The 21,184-nt window shown below is 38.7% G+C and overlaps 2 protein-coding genes and 1 long non-coding RNA gene across 7 annotated transcripts in view; 2 read left to right on the plus strand and 1 right to left on the minus strand.

Moving 5' to 3' along the window:
* Positions 1–4,536, plus strand: part of NR2C1 (nuclear receptor subfamily 2 group C member 1) — a 44,500-nt gene extending 39,964 nt beyond the window's left edge. For 4 of the 5 annotated variants that reach the window (XM_025881256.2, XM_025881250.2, XM_025881251.2 and 1 more), the window contains 2 exons: positions 978–1,083; positions 3,833–4,536. In XM_025881256.2, the coding sequence (XP_025737041.1) occupies positions 978–1,083; positions 3,833–4,007 (281 nt within the window). In that variant the 3' untranslated portion in view covers positions 4,008–4,536. The remainder of the gene's footprint in view (positions 1–977; positions 1,084–3,832) is intronic. The other variant, XM_025881254.2, reaches the window with a different exon arrangement.
* Positions 4,537–10,450: 5,914 nt separating this feature from the next.
* LOC141374151 (uncharacterized) lies at positions 10,451–16,734 on the minus strand. The gene is made up of 3 exons (XR_012380796.1): positions 16,665–16,734; positions 10,972–11,000; positions 10,451–10,875 (listed from the first exon to the last, which is right to left on the minus strand). It is a non-coding gene; the product is annotated as an uncharacterized lncRNA (long non-coding RNA).
* A 71-nt stretch (positions 16,735–16,805) lies between these two features.
* NDUFA12 (NADH:ubiquinone oxidoreductase subunit A12) overlaps positions 16,806–21,184 on the plus strand; it is a 29,815-nt gene continuing 25,436 nt past the window's right edge. Inside the window, exons 1-3 of the mRNA XM_025882599.2 lie at positions 16,806–16,972; positions 18,081–18,163; positions 20,584–20,671. Of these exons, the coding sequence (XP_025738384.1) occupies positions 16,887–16,972; positions 18,081–18,163; positions 20,584–20,671 (257 nt within the window). The 5' untranslated portion in view covers positions 16,806–16,886. The remainder of the gene's footprint in view (positions 16,973–18,080; positions 18,164–20,583; positions 20,672–21,184) is intronic.

Genomic DNA, 21,184 nt, shown 5'->3' on the forward strand with positions numbered 1-21,184 from the left:
GATTTGATTTAATGTAATTTTATTAAGTATTCCCAGTATTTTCTATTTATTTTTTTTTAATTTTTTTATTGTTATGTTAATCACCATATATTACATCATTAGTTTTTGATGCAGTGTTCCATGTTTTCTATTTATTTTTTATTCTCTTTAGTCAGAGCAGAGCTTTCCATGTTTTTCAATATTGCCTAAGTTAGGCATAATTTTATTGAAGTTCTCCTAATATTCCTATTTTTGTGAAGTTTTATAGTGACTATTAAAATGTTTATATAGATTATTTCATGTTTCTTTGTTACAGTTTTTCTGATAGAAATACTGTCCATTTTTTGATAATTTCAGAAGTATCTTTTTACCTAACAGTGATGGGGAGGTTCTTATGAAAAAAGTAGTGTAGAATATAATCTGCAGATATTTCATTGGATTAAAAATGCTTTTTTAACTAAGCTAAGTCATTTTATTTTTTTGTTCCCGTTGAAGCAAAATGATCAAACTCCCATGACTTTTGGAATAGAGAAAACTATTTTAGTAGAAACCAGAATATGTATATGAGACAAAATCATTATGAGGGTTAAAGCACAGGCGTACCTGGGTGGCTCAGTTGGTTGAGTGTCTGCCTTCAGCTCCGGTCATGATCCCGGGGTCCCGGGATAGAGCTCCACATGGGGCTCCCTGCTCAGCTAGAAGTCTGTTTCTCCCTCTCCCTCTGTCCTCCCCCCCCCAACTCATACTCTCTATCTCTCTTTCCCTCTCCAATAAATAAATAAAATATTTTTTAAAATAAATTTTTTAGAGGGTTTAAAATACAGTGTCTGGCATTTAGTAGGTGGGTTACTAAATTTGTGGAGTGAGAGAACCATGCATAGGATAGCGCCATTTTTTTTTTTTTGACTAAATTTTTTTCCCCCCCCTTCTTTCTCATCTCTCTGTGCCTTATTAAATGAGCATTCAGAACTAGGGTAACAATATATTTAATGTTTCAGATCATCCAGGCCTAGAAAACATGGAACAAATCGAGAAATTTCAGGAAAAGGCATATGTGGAATTCCAAGATTATATAACCAAAACATATCCAGATGACACCTACAGGTATCTAAAAGTTAAATACTATTTAATTAAATCCATCTTAAAATTTTTTATGAATCTATTTCATTATTTTCCATTCCAAGAATAAATCAGTGTTTTAGTCAGCCTGGACCTTTGAAATAGCTAATCCTATTAAAAGCAGTAGTGCATTGTTGCAAGTGATAAATCATTTCTTACAATTTATAGAAGAAGACTTGAGCAGAGAGAGGTTAAATAACTTGCTCAGGGTCACACGCAGATGGCAGGGTCTGCCTGTGAGCTCAGGTTGTCTGGCTCTAGTGCCCAAACTCTGTTTTCTTCAGATGAAATAAAGGATTTTACTTACTTAATTTTTAAGATTTTATTTATTCATTTGACAGAGAGACACAGCGAGAGAGGGAACACAAGCAGGGGGAGTGGGAGAGAAGCAGGCTTCCCGCTGAGCAGGGAGCCCGATGTGGGGCTTGATCCCAGGACCCTGGGATCATGACCTGAGCCTAAGGCAGACGCTTAACGACTGAGCCACCCAGGTGCCCCAAGTAAAGGATTTTATTAGTGAAAGGGAAAAAACAGGAATAAATGAATAGAAACACCATTCGACTATTTTATAAATAATTAGGAATTTGGTTTATGATATTTCTACCAAGATATTTCTTGCCAATGTCCCTTGAAAAGTTATTTTTTTATAAGATCCAACTCAGTTTTTGAAGAGCAACAGTAATGGAGAGTAGTTCTGCTAGCACGTGGCTGTCAGAGCCAGAATACCAGGGCTTGACTCCTGACCCCATCACTTACTAGCTGTATGACCGTTGGCAAGTTACTCAACTTCTGTGTTTCAGTTTGTCTGTAAAATGTAGATAATAGTACCCACAATTATTATAATGATTAAAACAATTGATATATGTAAATAGCTTAGAACACTGCCTATTGTATAGTATATCATATTGCATATAGTGTAACATATGTAATATAATCGCTATATAAATGTTTACTAAGATTATTAAATTAACATGCTTCGTACTAATAAAAGAATGTTTTACATAAAGTAATTGTTTACAGATATTAAATAATAGATTTTTAAGCCAGTTCCATCATGAAAATCACCTTTAGTTTATCTAACCAGTTTTCCTACCCTGCTTCCTACCAGTGTTATTCCTGCAGCTCATGTGGTAGGAACAAATAGGAACTGGGTAATTTGAGGAGGAGACTAGTGACTAGAAAGGTGACTAGGGACGCCTGGGTGGCTCAGTCGGTTGATAAAACATCTGCCTTCGGCTCAGGTCATGATCCCAAGGTTCTGGGATCGAGTCCCACATCAAGTTGCTTGCTCAGCAGGGATCCTTCTTCTTCCTCTGCCTGACGCTCCCCCTGCTTGTGCTCTCTCTCTCTCTCTGACAAATAAATAAGATCTTAAAAAAAAAAAAAAGGTGACTTAATCCTGTTTTCAAGTGGTCACAAATGTTAGAGTGCAAGGCCTTAGAATACAAGAGGGATACACATACCCAAGCTTTTCAGAAAGTTGTTTTTTGTTGGTGGTGGTGGTTTTGTTATGATTGTTCTCAGTTTTTTAAAGTCTCTAAAGTTGTTTTATACCTCATTGTACAAACAAATACAGTATTTAAATTTTTCCTCCTTCTTGACGTATAGCTCTTGGCTGATCTCTGTTCAAGTAGGTTCCAGGTGCTTTGATTGATCTCTGAACTCTCAGTTTCTTACATTCTGATTTATTTAAAAATAATAAATTAGCTTTGGATAGTAGTTTTCAGGTTATACCTTATGGAAAGTATGGTTTTGCCTTTAAGATCCTCAGTAGCACAGAAACTGGCAGGAATCATTCATTTCATTAATTTTTACCACGATACAGAGAGATCGGGAGTAAGTGGCTAACACGCGTTCACATAGGTGGAGCGTTAGTTGAATCAAGATTTGAACCCAGTGGTCTTGATTCCATATTCTGTGCTCTTCCCCAGTCTTCCCAGTAATAACTATTGCCTGTTTTACCATTTCCATTTGTTTTTTGATTACCACTAAGCCCCATGTGTCCTGATAACACAAAACATTGCTCAAAACAACCTCAACTCAATCTCTAAGCCATTCTTAAATGTATAATTTGATCTGTGCTTTAATAACTTAGTTCCATGGTGGAGCGCCTGGGTGGCTCAGTTGGTTGAGCGTCCAACTCTTGATTTCAGCTCAGGTCATGATCCCTCAGGGTCGTGGGATGGGCCCGTGTCGGGCTCCAAGCCCAGTGGGGAGTCTACTTGAGATTCTCTCTCTCTCTCTCTCTCTCTCTCTCCCCCCTCTCCCTCCCCCTCCCTCTCCCCCTCTCCCCCCTCCCTCCCTCTCCCTCTCCCTCTCTCCCTTCCCCCTTCTCCCCCTCCCTCCCTCCCTCTCTCCCTCCCTCTCTCTCCTTCTCTCCCCCTTTCTCCCCCCCACAGCGCTCAAGTGTGCGCATGCGCTGTCTCTAAAATAAATAAATCTTTTTTAAAATATATAACTTCTTAGTTCCATGGTCCATACAGCCAAGTGGAGGCAACACAGTATAGTAGTTAAGAGCAGAGCTTTCCTATGAAGTCTGTTGGACTGCATTTATATCCAGATGATTGTCATACCCTCTAAGGCTTGAGAATACTTAAGTTTTTATTTTTTAACTTTTTAAAATTAGATCTTTATTAAATTAGACCACAACCAATATACATACAGAAATTACTCCTCTATTTTTCTACTAAATCTCTTTTAGATTTACACTCTTGTTTTTCCTTCCCCTTTTTAGGTTGTCGAGACTACTACTCAGATTGCCTGCTTTGAGATTGATGAATGCTACCATCACTGAAGAATTGTTTTTCAAAGGTCTCATTGGCAATGTACGAATTGACAGTGTCATCCCACATATTTTAAAAATGGAGCCTGCAGATTATAACTCACAAATAATTGGTCACAGCATCTGAAGGCTGAGATGTCAGTATAAACTTACTGTTGTTTCCCAGAACACAAGAAGACACCAAATTGAACTCATTGCTTCCAGGGTATTGGGAAATTTTGACTTTAAAGAGTAACCAAAAACCCAGGGTGTTTTTATTTTAACTTCTTAAGAATTTTTGAAGTGACTGGGCAGGTGGCAGGAATTAGAATTTCCCTTCCTGTCTTAAGTGAATAAGAAATACTATGAATTTATTCTTGGTTAAGATGACACCCTAAGCTATCACTTCTTGACATCTAAACTAAGACCACTTACTATATTTTATCTTATGAAACAAATAAATTAGTCTCTTTTTTTTTTTCCAGAATTGTGTTCTATTCATGTTTTCATTATGAATTAGTACAAACATTTAATCTTCAGAAATCCCTAAGGAGGATTTCCTTGCATTTTACTCTTCCATAATATAATCTGTTTTAATTACCATGTAAAAGATTATTTTATGCTTGATGGTATAACGATAACATTAGAACCATAGGAAATAATAAAATATATATATATTTTTTGTCTTTTGTAAATATTATGGCACCCTTAACATATACCACTCTCATTGCTGGCAATGAGACATAAGCCTACATGATCTCAAGACTTTTTTTAGTGTTGTATATTATTAGTTACAAGCACTTTTTATTTATGTATGTAGCAGAAAATTGTTTTTGAGAATGAGATAGGGTTCATGTTTTAATATTTTTGGTTTACTGCTGTGTTTTAAAAGCAGTAGAGACTGAGCCCAAAATGTTTCAGTATTTTAAAATAGATATTAAAATTGTTGCTCTTCCATTCCACAAAAAGCATTGGACTTCTCTCCCTCTTTTCTGACCTGCATTAGAACTTCCTGACCCTTCAGTGAGTTTTAGCCCTTTTCTTTTAGGTCATTAGAAATACCCAGTTTGTTAAATAATGGATTTATCATAGCCAATCTGTGTTTTCAAGGTGAGTTAAACAATTATTTTAAAGCAGATTGATAATTTTTAAAAATTTAAGTTTTTTAATATGTAAGGGAATATGCACTGATGTTTCACTGTAATGGGGCAAAGCTGTTTTAACAGTAGTACGAGCATCAGCCTGAAGCCTTGTTGCCACAGCAAAACCATTCTAGACTCCTTGGATGCCTTCCACAGTAATGTTTTCCTTAGCAAAACTGAGACTGTTAAATCTTTCTTTGCTCTGATTGTCATGATGAATTATTTTGGTATGTCTATGTGTTGATTTAAAAAAAAACAAATATGGAGATTTTATTGCACTCAGTACATTTTTTATAAAGATTTTTGCAATAGAAAAGCTGAATTTAGGGGAGGATGTGGATTTTACAAATTGCTGCTTTATAGTAAATCAGAAGTTTAAAAGTATCCACTTACAGTCTTCACCATCTTATTAAGGGAAACTTTTTTCCCTATTTAAAATGTGATTTTTATCAACAGGTTTATTTATAATTATCAGCTAGGAAAAACTACATTTAGTAGAAAATAATTCAAATGGAAAAATCAGTAGGTTTATATCTTTATAAACCCAATGAAGTAAGCCAAGGATTCAGGAAAATAATTCTTTAAAATAATGTACTAATGGTTAATTAAGATACATATTCCTTTCAGGTATTTGTCCTGATTAAATTTGTAGTTATATTTGGAAGTGTTTTTAAAACTATATTAAAATGTGAACTACATTAAAAATGTCCATTTATTTGATTTCAGAGTCCTGTTTGTTCAGTATTTGGTCATCCATTTGTTCTATTGTTAAGAAATCTCTAACAGGATTTATTAACTAGGAAGGGAAATGAGTGGAAGACATTTCCATATCCACTATTTTAGGACTATTTACAATTCCCTTTGAAGAATTTCTTCTAAAACTGCAGATTGACTATTAATTTATTTTCTGTCTCCTGAAATTTCAGTAAAATAACAGTAAAATGTAACCACCCAATGATAAATAAAACAGGAAACAAGAAATCAAAGGATAAGAGAATTCAGTAAATTCTTGGAAAACAAAATGCAGGTAAAGAAAGACTGACTTATTAGCAGAGCCAGAACGAAGGAAGCTCTATTCTGAGTGCCTGCAAAAGGCAGTTCAGTGAAAAAGGCCAGTATCCTCAGAAAAGATGCTTAGTACTTGGAAGAACTGGTACTCATATTCCGAGATGATGCTTGGGACATTTAAAAAAAAAAAAAAAAAGATTGGTTGAAAGTCTGTGTACAAAATCATTGAATTACCTTTTCCTGCCCTTATTTAAGCCAGCTGATCTCTTTTTGTCCTTCTACCTTTTTGATCAGAGGGTCAGAGGTTAATTCTCTTGAGCAACTGAACTGGAAGATCAGACTTAACGGCACCAGGAATAACAGAAAGCCTGGGTTAGATATGTATAGGCTTGAAAATACGGGTTAAGTGAAAATCTGCATTCTGAATGTGGGCTCCATAATCATGTTCCCACAATGCTGGCCATGGGTATAGGCGCCTCTGCCAGGGTTTTTTTCTTCAGAGAAATTAATTGGTCTTAGAGAAAAGATCTCCAGATACTCACTTTTGGTTGTATCTTGATGCTTGCCACTTTATCATTCTTCAGTGAAGCCCACTAATTTCAAGTCATAGAAGTATACATGCGGTTTCTATTCAATTCTTTATTGCCTACTATTAAATATGAACTTAGAACCAGGATCACCGATAATTGAGGAAAGTATCCAATACATAAGAGATCAGACACTGTTAGGGCTGAGGGCAGGCAAATAAAATCCAGGGATCAGAAAAATATTCACCCTCAAGGGTAATTAACATTTTGAAAGAAAGTCAAATGAGAACAGGATGCTTTTGGGGGGGGGGTTTCAAATTTTTATTTAAATTCTAGTTAACATACAGTGCAGTATCAGTTTCAGGAGTAGAATTCACTTACATGCAAAACCCAGTGCTCATCATAACGTGCCCACCTTAATACCCATCCCCCATCCAGCCCCTCCCCCACCTACCTCCCTCCATCAAGCCTTAGTTTGTTCTCTACCATTAAGAGTCTCTTATGGTGTAAATACCCAGTAGTGTAATTGCTGGATTGCATGGTAGCTGTATTTTCAACTTTTTGAGGAACCTCCATACTGTTTTCCAGAGTGGCTGCACCAGTTTGCATTCCCACCAACAGTGCAAAGAGGGTTTCCCTTTTTCCGCATCCTTGCCAACATCTGTTGTTTCCTGTGTTATTTTAGCCATTCTGACAGGTGTGAGGTCGTATCTCATCATGGTTTTGATTTGTATTTCCCTGATGTTAAGTAATGTTGAGCATCTTTTCATGTGTCTGTTAACCATCTGGATGTCTTCTTTGGAAAAATGTCTTTCATGTTTCTGCCCATTTTTTAACTGGATTATTTGTTTTTGGGTGTTGAGTTTGATAAGTTCTTTATAAACTTTGGATACTAACCCTTCTCTTAGTCCATAGGCTGCCTTTTATTTTTTATTTTTTTTAAGGTTTATTTATTTATTTGAGAGAGAGAGAATGAGAGAGAGCACGAGAGGGAAGAGGGTCAGAGGGAGAAGCAGACTCCCTGCTGAGCAGGGAGCCCAACGCGGGACTCGATCCTGGGACTCCAGGATCATGACCTGAGCCGAAGGCAGTCGCTTAACCAACTGAGCCACCCAGGCACCCCCATAGGCTGCCTTTTAGTATTATTGTTTCCTTCGCTGTGCAGGAACTTTTTATCTTGATGAGGTCCCAACATTTTTGCTTTTGTTTCTTGCCTCCGGCAACATGTCTAATAAGTTGCTTTGGCGCTCTTCTAGGATTTTGATGGTTTCCTGCCTCACATGTAGGTCTTTCATCCATTTTGAATTTATTTTTGTGTATGGTGTAAGAAAGTGGTCAGTTTCATTTTTCTGCATGTTGCTGTCCAGTTTTCTCAACACCATTTGTTGAAAAGACTCTTTTTTCCATTGGATATTCTTTCCTGCTTTGTCAAAGATTAGTTGACCTTATAGGATGCTTTGAAAAGGTACATTTGGAGCAAGGAACTGTCCTTGGAAATTAAAAATGATAGCCAAACCAATTCATTAGAAGGGTTGGAAGATAAAGTTGTTGAGGAACTCACCCTGAAAACATATAACCAAAACATAAAGAAGAAAAAATAAAATTAGAAAATCAAATCAAGAGGCCTAACATTTTACCAGCAAGAGTTTAAGAAGACAGAAAAGAGGGGCACCTGGGTGGCTCAGTGGTTAAGCATCTGCCTTCGGCTCAGGTCATGATCCCAGGGTCCTGGGATCGAGCCCCGCATCGGGCTCCCTGATCAGAGGGAAGCCTGCTCCTCACTCTCCTGCTCCCCCTGCTTGTATTCCCTCTCTCGCTGTCTCTCGGTCAAAAAAAATAAATAAAATCTTTAAAAAAAAAAAAAAAACAAAAGACTTGAGGTAAGGAAATTATTAAATAATACAAGATAAGTTACATAAAAGGATATGTGTCTGTCTCTAGGTTGAAAGGATCCACCCTTTTTTAAAAAGATTTTTTTATTTATTTGAGAGAGAGCCTGTCTAGAGTGGTGGAAGGGGCAGAGGGAGAGGAAGAATCTCGCCGCTGAGTGTGGAGCCCTAATCAGGGCTGGATCCCAGGACTTCAAGACCAAGACCAGAGCTGAAATCAATAGTCGGAGGCTTAACTAACTGAGCCACCCATGCACCCCAAGGATCCACCCTTTAAATGAGAAAGATCCATACTGTCTTAAAATCAGAACAATATAGTCAAAGAGAATATATTATATAGCTGCTTCTAGCGATATAGTGGAATAGGTACTGTGAAGGCCTTTTTTTCTATTGCTGGGCTTGTAAGTTTGGCATGAGTTCTCAAAGAAGGGTAAGTTTGGTGCAGGTCATGAGATCCCCCCCCCCCACCTCTGGTTCTGGCAGAAGCAAATATACATCTTCTCTGGAGAAAATACCCATAATTTAGATAAGTTGGCACACTTTTGTAAAGGGCAGAAAGTAAATATTTTTTACTTTGTGGGCCATCCCTTGTCTGTAGCAACTACTCAAATCTGCTATTGTAGAGCAAAGGAGTCAGTACATAATGAATGGGCCTGGCTGTCGTCTGGAAGAACATTTACAAAAGCAGGTAATGGACTGAACTTGGCCCTTGGGGCATAGGTTGCTGGCCCCTGATTTAGAATCTCAAGGCTGTCCCAGATTAAGCTCAACCATATATGAGCTCACAAAATTATTAAACTCACAAGGAAACAAGCCACTTGAACGAGTCCAAAATAAGCAGCACATAAAGACTCTGAAAGACAATATGAGATACAGAAATTGCCACATCCAGATTATAAATGTATATGACAGGTTTTAAGGAAAAAAACGGAATCAAAAAGTAAGCAAGAAACAGGAACAGCAGAAAAGACCAAACTTTAAAAACAAACCAAAACAACATTTAGAAATAAACTTAATGAATTTTTTTAAAGATTTTATCTTAAAGAGAGAGGACAAGCATGGAGAGGGGCAGAGGGAGAGGGGAAGCAGGCTCCCTGCTGAGTGCAGAGCCAAACATGGGACTTGATATCCAGGACCCCAAGATCATGAGCTCATCTGACACTTAACCAACTGAGCCACCTAGGCACCCCAAAAAACTTACTGAAATTTTAAAAATCTATCCATGGTGGAAGATCATGCTGCTGACACATTTAATTCTGACTCCCTCCTTAAATGTCATTAAAACAGCCAAAGAATTTGTTAAGGCATTATCTCAAAGACAAAAATAATGGGAGAGAAACAAAGCCACAAAATTTTGAAAGCTGGAAAACACATTAGTGGTGGTCATCTTATTAGCAAACCTGAGAAGGTTGACTTAGCCTGCAGTGCAGAAAGCTGGGAAGCAGCCCGATTTGCCCCACAGATCCTCCAGAATGCTTTAGTATTACAACATCTACTTTGGAAGAGGATATAAAGGGATTTGTTGAAAGTCTATTAAGGAGGCAGATACACACTAGAATGATATTTCAAAGTCTGGGGATAAGAAGTGTAGAGTATGTAGAACAGAAGGATATGTGTTGAAGATGGGAGTGTCCATTGATACAAGCATCTCAAAAGTAATTTAACATTACATAGTTAAGTATAATGTGCACAAATCTGCTATTTTACCCTAGAAAAACTCTTTAACATGTGCTGGGAGGCATACAAAAGTGTTCATGTCAGCATTGTAAGAACAACAACAACAAACTCCAAATACCCATTGACAGGAGAATGGATAAGTAAATTGCAGTGTAGTCACCCAATGGAGTATTATGTAACCCCAAAAAAGGAATAAAATACCAACATCAATGAATCCAGAAGTCATGTATGAAAAAGCAAGCCCAAAAGTATGATTTAACTTGTTTACTGAAAACAGATAAATACAATATATTGTTGAGAGGTACTTATGTATGTGGTAAAATTAACTTAAAAAGCAAGGAAGGGGCACCTGGCTGGCTCCATCAGAAGAGCATTGGACTCTTGATCTCAGGGTCATGAGTTCAAGCCTCATGTCAAGTGTAGAGATCACTTAGGTAAAAAACTTAAAAAAAAAAGTAAGGGAATTATAAGTACTTAATTTAGAATTCTAGTTACTTCTGGAAGAGTAAGAAGATACAAACAGGGAGGGACATATAAGGGGGTTTCAAAGTATTAGCACTTTATTCGTTACAAATTCTCTTGCTTTGTAACAAACCACTCAGGCTTAGTGGTTTAAAACAACATTTGTTACTCTCATGAATCTACAATGAGGTTAGAGATTGGCATGGACAGCTTTTCTGCACCAAGCAGCTCAAGGGGGGCGTTGGAATTTTTGGAATCACACACATCTGGAGGTTGATAGCGGCTGTTTGCTGTGCCAAAGTGGCAAACATCTGGAAGAGCATGAAGACCAGAAATATGTCAGCCATTCTTGGGGAAGGATGTATCTCAGCAGCCTCCGGAGAATCTCAATGTAGAGAAGAGATTACCTTGACAAGATTTCCGGATGGGTCTTCGTCTAATGAAGTTGTTTATAAATTGACACAAAAAATTGTAAGAACTTAAAACAATTGTAGCATTTTGGACTAAAAGATACACAACAGTGCAAAATAAAGAGACTTTTGGCCCTTCAAATGTATATGGGCTGGAAGAAGGCTAAGAAAACTACTCAGCTACAGACGTGGGCTCCTTTTGTGAGAAATAAAGGGTAATTTCTGTGTGGCTATTGGGTTGAGTGTTGAGAGAGACAGAGACAGATGGAAGCCAGATAGTCTTCTAACCTAGCCTCAGTGTCTTTGTCCATTTGGGCTGCTATACAAAACACCACAGACTGGGTGTGAAACCACTATAGAAACGTAAAGATGGATGGAAATTAAGATGACTACACTAATGCTTCAGCAAGCCTTGGCTTTAAACTGAACAAATTTTTCTCTTCCTCCTTCCTGAAGCCTCCTCCTCCCCTTCGCTTATTTTTCTGTAGAATCCTTTGTTCCAAGAACTCAGTATCTATACTGACATCTTTGCTGACCTCAGTGTATACTTAGTAATGAGACTCAGATGGCCAGCCCCGGCACTGGTCATGAGACCACCTTGAAGACATGACTAAACGTGGTTGGCAGCATGTACCAGATTCCTCTGAAAACCACCCGGCGGGGGGAGCCTGGGCAGCTCAGTTGATCAAGCATCTGCCTTCTGCTCTGGTCTTGATCCCAGAGTCTGGCCTGTTTCTCCCTCTGCCTCTCTCCCCTGCTTGTGCTCTCTCCCTCTCTCTCTCTGTCAAATATATAAACAAAATCTTTAAAAACAAACAAAACCCAAAAAACCACCCAGATCCTGTATTTTCCTATAAAACTTCTCAGCCTTTTACCCCGGGCAGGTCTGCAGTTTTGAAGGTGTTAGCCTGCTGCAGCCTCCTTTGCCCGGCAAAGTAATAAAACCAGCGTTCCTCTTCGTCTCCAAATTCTGTCTTTGTGTTATGTTTTGGCTCTGGAGCACAGAGGTTGGTTTTTGACAACAGGTCGCTTATAAGTAACAAACATTTATTTCTCACCGTTCTGGAGGCTGAAAAGTCTAAGATCAGGGTGCCAGTATGGTCAAGTTCAGGTGACTTCTTGACCGTGGGTTGCAGGCTGCTGACTTCTGCAGGGTCCTCACATGATGGAAAGAGCTAAGGATCTCTCTGGAGCCTCTTTTAGAGGCACTAATCCCATTCATGAGGGTTCCACCCTCATGACTTAAACACCTCCCAAAGCCCCCACCTACTATCACCTTTGAGGGTTAGGATTTCAACATGAATTTGGAGGAGGGAGCACACATTCAGACAATAGCACTAAGAAACCAAGCATCATTGGGGCACCTGGGGCTTCAGTCGGTTAAGCATCCATCTTTTTTTTTTCTTTAAGATTTTATTTATTTGAGAGAGAGAATGAGAGAGAGAGAGCATATGAGAGGGGGGAGGGTCAGAGGGAGAAGCAGACTCCCTGCTGAGCAGGGAGCCCGATGTGGGACTTGATCCAGGGACTCCAGGATCATGACCTGAGCCGAAGGCAGTCTCTTAACCAGCTGAGCCACCCAGGAGCCCAAGCATCCATCTCTTGATTTCAGCTCAGGTCATGATCTCAGGGTCCTGGGATTGAGCCCTGCATCAGGCTCTGCACTGCCCTCATTGAGGAGTCTGCTTGAGATTCTCTCTCCTCTCATTGTCCATCCCCCCAATCACATGTGTGCGTGCTCGCTCGCTCTCTCTCAAATTAAGCTTAAAAAAAAAAGGCATCATTCTTCTTCATTGAGACAGACACAAAGGCCTCTCAAATTCAGAGGAAGATAAAATATACTTATTTTTAAGATTTATTTATTTAAGAGAGAGAGAGCAAATCGTGTAAAGTGGAGGGAAGGGCAGAGGGAGGGAATCTTCAAGCAGACTCCTGGTGCAGCACAGAACCCAACTTGGGGCTCAGTCCCCCAACCCATGAGATCATGACCTGAGTGGAAACCAAGAGCCGGAGGCTTCACCCACCGAGCCACTCAGGTGCCCCTAGACTATACTTCTTAATGGGAGAGTGGCAAAATTCTGGAACAGTGTAGGGAACCAGAATTTTTTTGTGGCCATTTTTAGAAAACAATCTGTCACAGATAGTATTTGCTTAGGCTCAGTTGTAGACTCTTAAGATTAAATACATACATATATATATATTTCACAATATTTGATAGAAAATAATCCTTAAGTAGAAAAAATTAGGTGGTCTTAGACCCTCAGAATGCCACAATTTCCTGTATCTAGAAGAAGGGAATAAGTTCTTCAGAGGTTGTAAGCACAAATTGGCCTTAAATAGATGTGTACGAAAAAATTCAGTGAACTGTTATTAGGAGAATGGAACATGAATATGTGTGTGTGTGTGTGTGTGTGTGTGTGTGTGTGTGGTGTTGTCAAAGAGCGAAATCCTCATCTTCTATGTTGGGAAGTCAGATAATACCTAAAATTTTAAAAATCTAGAAATAAGAATAATCTAGCATTATGTTAGTGAATACCAAAATAAGCAGTTAAAGGGTTGAAACAATTCTCAGACTGACTTTGGAAGTTGGAAATCAGATCAGGAAGCAGACCTATATGATTCTTTAGACCAGGTATGTATACTAAATGTATTAAATTTTTAAAAAGAAAAAAAATGGAAGAGCTAAACAGCAAATTAGATTGCAAAAAACAGAATTAAGATTTCTGGCGATATTTTTGTTCACATGAGGACAGTATTATCTGGATTCTGCATGTGCCTTTAGGTTTCTTTGGCTCTGTAATAATACTACTAATATCAAGTTAATGACAAAAATCAGAACCGGGTACTATGACAAAAGAGCAACCAGGGATCAAGAAATCAAATAGAATAATGTTGAAATTGAAAAAAAATCTATCAAGACTGTATGGACCATACCCACATAAGGAACAAATGAGTGAACTGGTACATAAAGGTGAAGAAGTGGCTCAGAATGTAAAATGCAAAGGTAGAAATGGAAAATATGCAGGTAAAATTTAAAAATACAGAAGATGAATCCAGAAGGACAAACGTTCAGCTAATATCCAGATTCCAGAAATGGGAGGGGTAATAAATGATAATTCCAGAAATTATCAAAAGAACAATATCTACAACTAACAACGACACATCTCCAAATTTAAAGATGGCATTGAATTCCAACAAGGATCAACCAGAAAAAGCCCAAGATAAGTCCACATGAAATTTCAGAACTTTTAGAAACAAACAGAAAAATCTGAGAAACAAGTTTCTTGCAAAGGAATAAATCTAGTTGACCCTTGAGCAACACAGGTTTGAACTACATGGGTCCACTTAAATGCCGATTTTTTACAATACAGTACTGTAAATTTATTTTCCTTATGATTTTCTTAACATTTTCTTTTCTCTAGCCTACTTCATTGTAAGAATAAAGTATATAATACTTGTAACATACAAAACTTGTGTTAACTGGCTGTTTATGTTATCAGTAAGGCTTCTGGTCAACAGGTTATTAGTAGTTAAGTTTTGGGGGAACCAAAATTTATACATGGATTTTCAACTGTGTGTGGGGGGGTGGTCAGTGCTTCTAATCCCTGTGTTGGTCAAGGGTCAACTGCATTAGGTTGGCAGAAAGATTTTTACCAATGATACTAGATATTAGAGGGCAATGGAGCAATATTTTCAAAGTTCTATGAGAATTCCATGTCCTAGAATTCGTTGAGCCTAGAATTCTATGTCCCTGCAAATGATCAGTCAAGAGGGAAATTTAAAAAAAGGAAATTTTATTTCCTACACACATTAAAAAAAAAAGCTTCAATCCTACCAAAACAAATACAAACAAAACAGAAACAAGCAAACAAATGACAGAATTCCAAGAAAGAAAAATATGCAGGATCCAAGACTCATTCATATAGAAGCATGAATAATAATAGCTGTTCATCAGGCCTAAATACAATTGATCAAAATTCGAACAGGAAATCAAAGTAGTCTGAAAAATTTATTCAATTAGACATATGCCTCTTCTATTATTAAGAAGCAATTTATCCAACTCATGTACTTATAATAATAATACCAGGCACTGGGGTAAGGATTTTATGTACCTTCTTATTTAATCCTCACAATGGTCCCATAATGTAGGTAATATTATTAACCCCATTTTACAAATGAGTAAAATGAGGCTAAGCACCTTGCCCAGTATAGCTAGTAAGTGACAGAGCTGAGATTTGAACAGACAAAAAATCCTAGGGAAGGGATCCTTAGAGAAATAGCTGCTGATAGCATGTCTAGAGCAGAAAACACAAGATATGCTGGGGATCCATCCAAAAGATTGGAAAACAGAATCTCGAAGAGATATTTGTACTCCCCTGTTTATTGCAGCATTATTTACATTAGCCAAGAGGTAGAAGCAACCTAAAATGTCCAATATGTCCATCACAAGATGAATGGAGGAAGAAAATGTGATATATACATGCAATAGAATATTATTAAGCCTTTAAAAAGAAGGAAATCCTGTCATAGCTACAACATGGATGAAACTTAAGGACATCTTGCTAAGTAAAATAAGCTAGTTGCAAAAAGACAAGTACTGCCTGGTTTCACTTATAGCAACTATCTGAAGTGAAATGGAATGGTGGTTCAGTGCATATAGGGTTTCAGTTTTACAAGATGAAAAGGCTCTAGAGATCTGGCGTACAACAATGTGCATATAGTTAACACTACTATACACTTAAGAATGGTTAGGATAGTACATTTTATGTTGGTTTTTTGCCACAAAAGAAAAAAAAAGGTGCTAGGGAACCAACTTATAATTTTGAATACTTGAAAGAACCAAGCACCCATCCTGCCTTTTCTATATGAACTGTATATCAGGAACCAGATAGTTGAAGGGAAGTGTCTCTTTAACAATTATGACTAATGAAGAAGAAAATGAAATTACTTAGGCAATGCTCACCAATGTCTGCTAAAAATCACACAAAGTTAAACACACCATGTATGCTTCCTGATGGAAAGATATCATCAGCTATAAAATATACCTAACAACATAAAAAAAACCCCACAAATCTGGGCAAGCACCTAGGTGTAATTAATTACAAATACACAGGAAATACAGGGGTAGAGGAACACAGGGACATGATCAACAAAATCCAGACTGTGGAACACTACTGGAGAAACCTCCAGTTTTTTCGTCAAATAAATTGGAAGGACACACACACACACAAACGAAACAAAAACAAGTTTAAAGCATACTATGTAAAATAAAATAGTGGAAAACTGAAATATTCATTTAATATCTTTTATTATTTAAAAATTTTAAGTAACACGCACGATTTAGTTTTCTAATAAATTTTTAAGTGTTTAAATTTTGAATTTTAACTTTGCAACTAAATCTGAGAGCAGATATTAAACTTATACTTTTCTATACATCCTCCTCGCTCGCCTACCTACACTAGTATATGTACTCATATCGAATGTATTCAATATCGAATTTGTTAATGGTATCGTTTCTAAAGAATCTTGGCGCTAGAAAGGATTTTTTGAAGTAGTCTAAGCCAATCATTTTAGAGGAGGACACTGAGGTCCCTCAAGGAGGAACCTCCACCTACGGAAGCCTAGTCTGGGTGAACTCTCTACCACATGCCCCGCACTTTAAATAGAGCCCCTAAAAACTTAGTAATTACCGTGCCTTCGCTTCCCAGGGAAACTAGCGGAGCGTTTTCCCGCAAACCGTAAAGTGGTCGCGCAGAGGAGCTCTAGCTGCGCGCATGCGTAGAGCCATCCCCGCGTTTCTCGCGCGCATGCGCGAGCGGGAACTTTTCATGGTCGGTACGGCCAGCCGAGTGTTCGCTTCCTCCGGGTGCGTTTTGAGCGTCGTACCCGGGAGGCTGGGTCTACGGGACAAGATGGAGCTCTTGCAGGTCCTGAAACGCGGGCTGCAGCAGGTCAGCGGCCACGGCGGCCTGCGTGGCTATCTACGGGTTTTCTTCAGGTAGGCGGCCAGAGCCATGCTCTTGGCCTCTGGGATTATGCTTGAGTTAGCTGGTTTCTTGGAAGGAGTCCCGGGCTTGAGTCCCCTTGGCGAATTCTCAGCTCTTGTCAAGGACAATCTGCCCAATCTCTGCCCTGCTTCCCCAGACTGAAGTGTGTGTCCAGGAGTCTCCCTGAGACAGGATCAGAGCCAGCTGTAGAGACAATGTTAAGAGTCGAGGGCGTGTGGACTGCACCCCTGCCCGGCTTCCTGGAGAGTAGTGAGCTTTGCCCAACGCTCTGACCTTGGGAAAGTTTTTACCTTCACTGGCCTTCAGTTTCCTCCTCTGTACTAGTAAGGCATTGTCGGAGATGATTGTAACGGCCCCTACTAGTCCTGACATTCGTTCAGTTGGAGGAGCAGCATCGTCCGCGGGAACCGAATTGGAGACCCAGAATCAAATGAAAGCCTTGGAGACATTCGAATCATTTTAAGATGAAATACTTTGGCTTTGTGATTTCCTGAGGGTTTTTGCTAACTCCAGTGCTTCATGGCCTTGGAGAAATAGATAAAAGTAGTCTTGTAATTTGAAGATATTGCATCTGTATATTTGTAATTTTAAGCATATCCGTTGAGTCGATCTATCTTTTCTATCTTTCTATGTGTTTACCTGGTACTGGGGGCGACATGAGCAGGGATTCTAGAGTTCTTACCTGAAGCTGATTCTTCAGCAGTGGCTGGCTTGATCCTGAAGATGGAGGCTAGAAGTATACAAGTAGTGACCATCCCCACATCTCCTCATTTTACTAGTCGATGCAGCGGACTTTGTTTCTTTTTTTTTTTTTTTAAGATTTTATTTATTTGAGAGAAAGAGAGAGAGTACATGAGAAGGGGGAAGGTCAGAGGGAGAAGCAGACTCCCTGCCGAGCAGGGAGCCCGATGCGGGACTCGATCCTGGGACTCCAGGATCATGACCTGAGCCGAAGGCAGTCGCTTAACCAACTGAGCCACCCAGGCGCTCCGCAGACTTTGTTTCTGAAAGTTGTTGTACTCACTATATTTTGTGCTTTGAACAAAGAATCGTTGTAAAATGTCTCTCTCTCTCTCTTATTTTTTTGGATATTCACAGGGCAAATGATTTGAGGGTTGGTACCTTAGTGGGGGAAGACAAATATGGAAACAAATACTATGAAGACAACAAGCAGTTTTTTGGTGAGTACAGTATTTTTTGTTATAAATAATGAGAATGAGATTGAGACTTGATATTTTTTTTTAAGATTTTTTATTTTATTTATTTGAGAGAGAGAGCAGGGGCTGGGGGGGAGGAGCAGAGGGAGAGAGAGATGCAGACTCTCCATCTGGGGGCCCTGGGATCATGACCTAAGCGGAAGGCAGATGCTTAACCGACTGAGCCACCCAGGCATCCTGAGACTTGATTTGACTCTGTTTTCCATAATATACAAAGAGCTTCTTTATGACTGCATAAACAACATACATTGTTTTTATAATTTCATGGGATTATGTATGTTGCTTGTAAATGGAAATATTTTTACTTAAAACTATGGGCCATTTTTCCATAGTGGTAAGTTGGATGTATCTATAGCATTCTTCTGTTTGAATTTTTGTTTATCTTTTTTTATTAAAAAAGTTAGCATTCTTTTTAATAGCAACACAATATTCCACTGTATGAAAGAATCATTCTTTTTTCAAGCACTTCACTATTGATAGATATTTAGATTGCCTTCAACCTTATGCTATTAGAAACAATGCTGCAGTGACTCGCTTGTAACTACCTCCACATTCATTTAAGTATTGAAAGAATAAATTCCTGGAAGTAGAACTGCTGAGTCTGAGTATGTAAATTTAAAATTTTGATACATGTATATTGTGAGATTGTTAAGGCCCATCTCTATCATCATGGCCTAATAATTCTGTGAAACCTTTTCCAAGGTTTTTTCTCCTGCCTTCACATTCCCCTCCCTAATTGGATTGTAATTTACTTTTAGTTACTTATTCTCAAGATTGATTTCTCTAACAGAAGAAGCAAATCTTGAATTTTTTTTTCCCTGAAAAAAGCTTGATTGTTTCCATTTGGTCTAGGGCTTGGGAGAAGGCTTCAGGATGGTTAAGAAGCTGCCTAAGGCTGTAGGGAGAGGCCCAGGCAGATGCCTCAGCACCAGGGGGATGCCAGAGGGGCCCCTTAAAGGCACCTGGGCTCCAGAGGATCCTAGATGTGCTTGAGAAATCTGTATTTCCTTTAATAGATAAGGTCATATTTAAATAGCATTAGTTGATATTTGTTGATTATGTATTGACCTAGGAAAACTCTATAAAGGGCGCCTGGGTGGTTCAGTCGGTTAAGCGTCTGCCTTCAGCTCAGGTCATGATCCCGCGGTCTTGGGATTGAGCCCTGCATCCGGCTCCCTGCTCCATAGGGAGCCTCCTTCTCCCTCTCCCTCTGCCTGCCACTTCCCCTGCTTGTGCTCTCTCATGCACATGCACTCTCTCTCTCTGTCAAATAAATAAATAAAATCTTAAAAAAAAAGAAAACTCTATAAAGTAAATGCAGATTACTTTTTGTTTATTGGCTTAAAATACATTACAGGGATGAATTCAGTATTTTCTGTTTGGGGGGTAGGGGCGGTAAGGAAGAGGTGGAAGGAATTAACATTTATTATGCACTTTTTTGCCCAGTGCTAAGCTAGATGTATGTGTGTGGTATTTAATTTTCATAGCGACCTGAAGGTGTAGGTATAATCATCCACTTTTTTTTTTAAGATTTTATTTTTAAATAATCTCTACACCCAGCATGAGATCAAGAGTCTCATGCTCTACTGACTGAGCCAGCCAGCGCCCCTATATTCATTCACTTTTAATAGAGAAACTGAGGCTCATAAAACTTATCTAAAATCCACTGATAATAAGTGACAAAGTCTTGATTAGAATCCAGGTCTCTGCTCAACTTAGTAGAATAGAAGCATTCCTATAAATTGTAATTAGGCCCCCAACTATTCCACAGAAATTTGTTAAATAAAGAATGCTGCCATACTGTTTTGATGACATGAGCTGTCTTAATTATCTGACCATTGTTTATAATGTTTGCTTATTATGTATGATCACCAATTTCCAAAAGGATCTCTGGTGGTCATTTTAAAATAATTTATATGGAAACATATAATTTGAGTATGACTACTGTGAATACATTTCTCCTGCCCCGGTCTCAGAAGAGCACTTTCTCTCCTGAATACCCTGAACAGCTGGGAACACATTGCCCTACTGTCCTCTACTCCCTTGGCAGGACAGGGGAGAAGCAAGAGTTCTCCACTCTGGGAAATGCCTGAGCCCCAGCCACAGAGTGGGTCTCAGTCTCAGTGTAGGGATTTTGCTCTTGTAGCTGCCCCGCTATTGATAAAAGCTTGCCATATACTTCCTGAGACATGCCTCCACGAACATACCTAGGGTGCTATTCCTCTAACTTTTCTCTTACGTGAGAGCACATAAAAGTCTTTTATTAATAAAAAATAGTTGTCTTCTTTGATATTATACAATTATGCTTATTTTTGTTTGTTTTTGTTTTGTTAAGGTTGTCTTTATTTCCTCACATCTTTATAAATGTTGATCTTTCCACCCAGGCCGTCACCGATGGGTTATATATACTACTGAAATGAATGGCAAAAACACATTTTGGGATGTGGATGGAAGCATGGTGCCCCCTGAATGGTAAACTAAGTCAACATTTTATTTTATTTGGCTTGGCAGTATTTGTTTCATTACACAAATATTTGTTGAATATCTATTTATAAAACAGTCAGTGGTATTCTGAAAGCGTCTGTCCCAGGTATGGTGACTGTATAATAAAGAACCCTAAAGCTTTGTGTCTTAAAACAGCAAGTATTTATCTCTCATAGTTTTTATGGGTCAGGAGTTCAGGCAAGACGCAGTCAGGATAGCTTATCTCTGCTCCTCAGTGTCAGGTAGAAGACTTAGAGGTTGGATGCCAGAGTCATCTGAAGGCGTATTCATTCAGTATCTGACAGTTGGTGCTGGCTGTCAGCTAGGGGCGTAGCTGGGGCATTGGGTTGGAACACCCTCAGGTAGCCTGGGCTTCCTCAGGCAAGTGCTCTAGAGAGAACACTTGGCAAAAGCCCTATTTCCTTAACTGACTTAGTCTTGGAAATCATCCAGTATCATTTCTGCATTCTGTTGGTTGAGGCGAGTAGAAAACTGTGCCCA

Source organism: Callorhinus ursinus, unplaced genomic scaffold, assembly GCF_003265705.2.
Source record: "Callorhinus ursinus isolate GAN/ISIS: 27379988/994484 unplaced genomic scaffold, GSC_fseal_2.0 scaffold14, whole genome shotgun sequence".
Classification (NCBI taxonomy): Eukaryota; Metazoa; Chordata; class Mammalia; order Carnivora; family Otariidae; genus Callorhinus; species Callorhinus ursinus.